This window comes from Aptenodytes forsteri, unplaced genomic scaffold (assembly GCF_000699145.1).
Source record: "Aptenodytes forsteri isolate BGI_AS27 unplaced genomic scaffold, ASM69914v1 Scaffold54, whole genome shotgun sequence".
NCBI classification, from domain to species: Eukaryota; Metazoa; Chordata; class Aves; order Sphenisciformes; family Spheniscidae; genus Aptenodytes; species Aptenodytes forsteri.
Genome location: NW_008796044.1, coordinates 19817605 through 19824418, shown reverse-complemented (window position 1 = coordinate 19824418; position 6814 = coordinate 19817605). Strand labels below are relative to the sequence as shown.

The 6814-nt window shown below is 39.7% G+C and overlaps 1 protein-coding gene across 2 annotated transcripts in view; it reads left to right on the top strand.

Annotated features, from left to right (window-relative positions):
• JAKMIP2 (janus kinase and microtubule interacting protein 2) overlaps positions 1-6814 on the top strand; it is a 29010-nt gene that overhangs the window by 8180 nt on the left and 14016 nt on the right. For both annotated transcript variants that reach the window (XM_009285970.1, XM_009285969.1), the window contains exons 5-8: positions 1415-1561; positions 3340-3480; positions 4460-4516; positions 6382-6501. In XM_009285970.1, coding sequence (XP_009284245.1) covers positions 1415-1561; positions 3340-3480; positions 4460-4516; positions 6382-6501 — 465 coding nt within the window. The remainder of the gene's footprint in view (positions 1-1414; positions 1562-3339; positions 3481-4459; positions 4517-6381; positions 6502-6814) is intronic.

Here is a 6814-nt window from a genome sequence, read left to right as displayed (position 1 = left end):
CCCCCCCCCCCCCCCGAGCTAGGAGTCTTAATGCACTCCTTTCATATCAATTTAGCTGGCTTGGATCTCCTCAATGTTCTTAATGTAATATTTGCAAAATAATGTCTTAACAAGGTTGAAAATTACAAATATGTTCATGTGTCTCTCTTCAGTTATGAAAAGCTCCCAACCCCAAAATTTCTGTGATACTGAATAGCTTGGAGTCTGACAAGTCAGCTTGATTAGTTGTTGCATGTCATTAAATATTCAGCCTATTTTTACACAAGGAAACAAAATAATTTAAAAAGGTTTCTAACCTGTATCTTGCACAGTGTGACTACAATGAACACATTTTGTTAAATGTGACCAGGAGTACTGCTGAAAATACTATACACTTTAAGATACATTCGGACTAGCAAAAACTGACTTCCTTCTTAGGGTAGGACAAATGGTTGTTTTGCCCACAACTGTGCTGATCAAAGATGTAACCGCTTCCTAGCTGCTCCCCCCCTTTTCTGTTAGCAGAAGGGGTCCTCAGGTACTTGCTAACTTGCTTCAGACAAAATCACTGGGTTAATTTAAATAGCCTAGTAAGATGATGTAAGCAAATGTGGTTAACTGTCCTTAATAGCTACAGAAAACTCTTGCAGTCCTTTCCCCAGCAGAACTGCAAGGGGCAGGAAGCTCCCAGTGACAAACAGTAATACAGAACTGGGATACAGTGCCTTTGTTAGGTAGATCATCTGGGCACAAAGATGATGTCTCTCCACAGCCACATGCCATCTTCCTTGTCCTCCCTTAGAAAAAGAAATTGTATCCCTAAAACACTCAGTGTTACTGGATGGAACTAATTTTTCAGAGGAAGAGATCTTGGTTAAAACTCTAGTTGTACCAATACTGGAACTTCCAAGTGTGCCCTAAGATACCTTCCTATCTTAGGGGATTTGTTGTTTAAATATTATGTGATTTGTTGATTAAAACAAAGTTCATTGTGCATGTGCGCAGGTATTTCACTGTGTGGCATTAAAACCCAGACTTACAACTATGTTGTTATTGCTGTGATCCAGATTGAGTAGGTACCTATGCAAATTTGTCTTTCAATGAGAAAATCAGTGGGTTTCTTGCACAGGTCATTTCGGACTTTTGTAGCAACTTTGCAGTTGCCTGACTGTGTATTGGGTTGCTTCATCTCTATGCCTGAGTTTTCCTATAGATAAAGCCATCTTTTGGAAACAGATATGCAGAATTATGCTTTGAGATTTATAGATAAAGTAAGTTATGGAAGCTGTAAGCATCAGTTCCGTTAGATCACTTTGGCGTTTTACTGGGACAGTAGTCCAACAGGGAAGTAACAAAAATACTTCTAACAAAGGAGGGAGAAAAAATATCTTTTATTTGGATTATTTATAATTATTAATTGCTATTATCAATCCAGTTGAAGCGTGTCCGAGAAGCTGAGAAACAATGTAAACCTCTTCTGGAAAAGAACAAGTGCCTCACGAAGAGAAATGATGAACTTATGCAGTCTTTGCAGCGCATGGAAGATAAACTCAAAGCAGTCACTAAAGAAAATATAGAAATGGTTGGTACTGAAGAGCAAAATGAGGATTACTGTATGATCTATGTCTGTTATGGTGGCCACATCTGCATAGTGTATGCATGTATATACATAGAGAAAATGTGTTGTATATAGTGTGTAGTACTATTGATAAGATACAGTCGCACTTAGGTCTATATAATAGACTTACATACTATAACAATGTGTATTATGCATACATGTGTAATATATTTAAGTGAATGCATAATCACAGTCTTTAATACTATCCCAAAAATTAGAATTTTGAGTTTCAATTGTTTTAAAAAAAGAAAATAATAGTTGTATCATTGAGTCATATCCCACTGTGCTATTTTGCATCTGGAACTCAAAAAGGAAGCTGTTAAGAGTGATGTTTTCAGCCAGCATGATGTTCATCTTTGAATGGACATGTTCTTGTTAGAGCTGATGATGGCAAAATACAGTTCCGGTCTGCCACTGAGCATGTACAATCTTTCCATAAGACACATGCATGGTAGATGGATATGGGAAATGGAGAATGGTGGTGTGGTGGCTAGGGTTATAAATTTCACGTAGCAGGGCTATATGAAGTGGGGTCAAAGCAGTTATGTCTGTAGGTCCTTCAAGTGGAATTGCCCTGAGTATCGGTCAGAATCCAGTCCCTACACATGCACCGATGTTGCTTTGGCATTAATAAAAAAAGGAGGTGGAAGTGCTGGGTTGCCAGATGTAAGCTGACAAGCTGAGACTTCCCCTGCTAAGTGTGTTTGTGTGTATTGTCTCTGGCTTGCAATAGCCACTGTCCTCATCTTGAGCAGGCTGACTGTTCTGCAATAATCAGCAGCTTTCCTCCTGATTAGGATGAGATGATGAGATTCACTTTCTTGTCTTATAGAAAAAAGGCTTTAGTGTTACAAGGTTAATCCACTTTAAGACTCTGCAGTTCACCCATGCCCAGAAGACAGAAACTTGTTGTAGGTGTCACAGGTCAGAATTCTTCCTCCGCAGCTGTGGTAGTACAGATCACAGCCCCTTGGGCTCTCCCACAGCAAAGGGAAGGGACTTGGGAATCTGCATGTGTTAGACATCAGTGGGCAGCACCACTGGTGCATATATGCGCACACAGCACATATGTTCTAACTTATCTCCTTGACATCTGCTCTTTACAGTATAGATGCCCAAATTATGGAAGTTAGCAAGCTGTGGGTGGCTAGGGTAATTCTGACAGGCTGTAGCCATCTCTTTTCCCACATACGCTCAGGAGCAGGCAGGACGTGGACTTCTAGTTAAAATAGATCTGGTACCACATTTTTTGCCTTTCCTCCTCTTCTGACTGGATGCATGTCTTTCACGTAACTAAAGACTGTCCATTTCCTCACTGTATATGGGCATATGATGGGTATCAGTAAGGGCATGGGGTCATGGGAGTATATACTATTTGCATACCCACTGGACAGGTAGGGGGTTCAATTATATTTGCCACATGTTGGAGCATCTTGATGCATGGCAAAGGAAGAGCCATGGTATATGACCTTTAAAGGCTGCTGTAGAGGCTATATTGCCACACAATAAGTAAATAGATAAAGCTTTGTTGTTCTGGTTGAAGAACTCAGCCTTGCTGTGCTGCTTGATTGTTAAGAAGTGCTGATGGGTATTAATAAAGTTATAAAAATGGTGTAGCTGAAGCATATTTAAAAGGCTGTACAGCTTAAATGAAAGATAATGTCTAATTCTTAACTGAAAGGTGGTCTTTTTGTCTTTTAATTGCTGGATCTTATTTTATCTGTTGTTTCTTCTTACCACAGAGAGAAAAAATGACATCACATCCTCCTCTAAAGAAATTAAGATCTCTCAATGACTTGGATCAGGCTAATGAGGAACAAGAAACTGAATTCTTAAAGCTTCAGGTCATAGAACAACAGAACATAATTGATGAGTTAACAAGGGTATGTCCAGAGCATCAGGAAATTAGGAATGATTCCTGTGTACAGTTCACTACTGATAGTATCTCTTCTTATAACTAGAGGTCTGAGGGTTAATATCTTATCTTACTTTTAACACCTGCAAATTTTTAGACGTAGGTGTGTGTGGGTGCAGTTTAACTGAATTTCTAGTGGGGCATCAGCCCCTACGACTCAAAAGTATAACTCTTGTGTGTGAATTGAGCTCTAGAAATGAACGCAGACTAAGAACTGTCGAGCTTGGGAAGATACCTACATGTTTACAAGGCAGGGCTGTGCCAAGCTGTTTTACTATTGTAACTAAGCTACCATTAAAAAGTTTCCTTAACAAGAGGCAGGCACACAGTGCATTATCATGTGCTGGAAAAGCGTGTGCTGCTAGACAGTGGTTCACTAGTTCTTCTGTCATTTAATACTGACAATCCCTTTTTCAGCTGACACTGCATTATGATGTTGAGGGGAAGGAGAAAGAGACTCCAAAAGAGGCTGTTGCCTCTTCTAAGACATCATTGCTAGGAGTGGTGAGATCAACACTACCATCATTTAATGACACTGAGACAGAGGCAGCATCTCCTCTGCAGGGAAGGCAGACACCCTCTTATACAAAGCCCAAACCAGTCCTCTGCAGCAGGCCTCCCAGTGATTTTAACAGGAAATCCTGTTAAATCCATCAGTGCCTGTCGTTTGACAGCCTGTCAAGGCAACTGCACAAGGGGTTGTTTGGTTGTTTTGGTTTGGTTTTTTTTTTTTTCCGGATATCCCATCTTCCCTTCTTCAAGTGGTTTTCAGGTGGCACATGTACAGATTTGGATATGAATCCTCCCTTCCACCTGGAATCAGATTCCTTTTGAATGTATGAACAGAGAGTCAGTGGAAGCCCAGTGATTTTATTTCCTCTGTAGATTTGGCCTTCTACAGCTGCAAACAAGAGAAGAGAGTGTAACTTTTTAATCTTATTTTCCAGGACAGGGAGAAACTCATTCGTCGCAGAAAGCATAAAAGGAGCTCAAAGCCAATTAAGGTAAGAGAAAAAATTGTTTTCACCGTATAAAAATACTAGTAGGCTCTGTAGGCAAACATACGTTAGCAATCTGATTAGAGAGATCTTTGTGGATTATAACAATCTGCTCTAGTGATCGGGTTTATAAACTCCTTACTTACTTTGGGAGAGCTTTTTAAGCCCACTTTGAAATTCAGTTAAGTTTGCATATCTCTCTTATTTTCAGCAAAATGGGGCTTTTCCCCCCCTCCCTGAAATAGTAATAATCTTCCTTCCATCTGGTTTCTATAAATATTGGTCTCAAGGTCTATTATGCTGAGATGTATTTATGTTTCCAGAGACCTTCCCATCTATCTTCTGCTATCTATTTTTCACAGCACATATGGGCTAAAACAAAATCCTTGTGCATCTTTATTCTTCAAGTGGAAGTTTCTGCCTGAGAAATTGAGTGTAATTTTCTCCTACTCAGTTCCACAGGCCTTTGGCTACCCCTTGTATTACCCTGAATTGGGTTGAGTCCAAAGCTGGTATAATTTAGAACAGTTTTAGAGCTGAGCACTGAGTAGTGGTTCAAATAGCTCCTTTATCAGCTAGATGTGAAGAATGACTTTGCAACAGCCACTTCCCACCTCCAGAATGTGGAAATACTGTGTAGGAAACAGAGCTTGGTGGCTCTTTGTCCTCCAGGGACATCCCTTAGTACTTCAGCCATGTTCTGTGAAAGTAATGCAACGCTCTCCTACACACACAGAGAATTTCAGACCAGTAAATCCTAGATGTGTCATTACATTGTTTCTATGTGGGTTTTGAAGCAATACACAGCAGACATAACTGGGAGACAAGGACTAAAAAGTATTTTCATCAGTCAACTTTATTTCTAAGCCAGAGACTGTAACATGGGAGAATATGGTTATTGTCTTCACTTGGAAAAATAATGAACAAGAAAAGATAATATATGCAAACGGTTATTGACATCTTTGGTACATGTTTTTTGTGTGATTCAAATTCCAGGTTTAGAAGATTGTAAACTGTCAGCAAAAGTGAAAAATGTTGCAAAGCAGAAGTGCATCTTAAATGCTCGTCGATCAGTTTGTCTGCAGAACTATTCATAAGCCAAGTATTTAAATGCTCAAATCTGTACCCTGAAACCAAGCCTGCAGGGTCAAGCATCCATACCTTCATAGGATATGACTCACAGTTTTCATTTGATTTAATTCAGTTACTGAGATAGGAGATAGTGAAGTGTCAGACATACAACCAAACTGTGTAGTGTGAGCTATCTCTTACATGTGGCAGTCTCTATAGTACTGGAAAGATGTGTGAGATAAAAGTTCCTTCACGCTAGTTTTGTATTAGCATAGCTTTTACTCACTTACTCCAACAGCAATATCAGTGAGAGAAGCACTGAAATATTAAAAATATCAGCAGTGACCGTGAAAGAAGAAGAAGGGTTCCCTATTCGGCACACATTTCCAGCTCTTTGCGGTGTTATCTTTGCACACTAGTCTGCATGTTGATAGATGTCTTCTGAACTGTTTTGGGGTTAACAAACAATTCTCCTGCTTTCCTGCAAGGGCAGAGACTTTTCCTTTAGCATGTTGCTGCTCCCATTGTGTTTTCCAAGTTTTAGACTGAGCCAGATCCTCAGCTCAGAAAAATTAATCAGCAAACTCATTCTCCACCAGCACAAGACCTGATCTTCAATCTGGTTCCCTTTGGGTTTGTTTGGAGATGGTAATTGCAGGGGTAGCCCATTGCTCTTTTTTCATGTCTTGCCTTTTTTAAGTAACTAGCAATGTGATTTTGAACTAACCTTTCCCCCTCCATCAGAAACTCATGCTACCTGTTTCCAAGGAGGTTCAGAAATCATGTTTTCCCTTCTTTAGAGACATGTGGTGGATACAGTTTTTGGGTACGATGATGATTCCATGGACTCTGAAACATCCTCTGTGGCCTCATATAGAACAGACAGAACACCAGCAACCCCAGATGATGATCTGGATGAGGTAAGATCTGACTCTTCCCATAGGCAAGGACAGGTTTTCAAGAGACTTTGGCTTCCAAAACAAGTGGCTAGGCTTTCAAAAACACTTAGGTTTTTATGGTGCATATTGAGTGATAAGTTCTTCATTAAGTTTAGCTTCAATTTTGGTTACTGAAATGCTGAGAGGTTCTTCCAAAATCTAGTCCATAGAGTCTACAGCTATGACTTCATTGCAACTGAGATGATTTTTTTTTTCCTCTCCCCCTTCAAGAAAATATACTTATCACATTTCTTTTAGCTTGAAGACAGATAAACGCTGTATAAATTCCACTTTC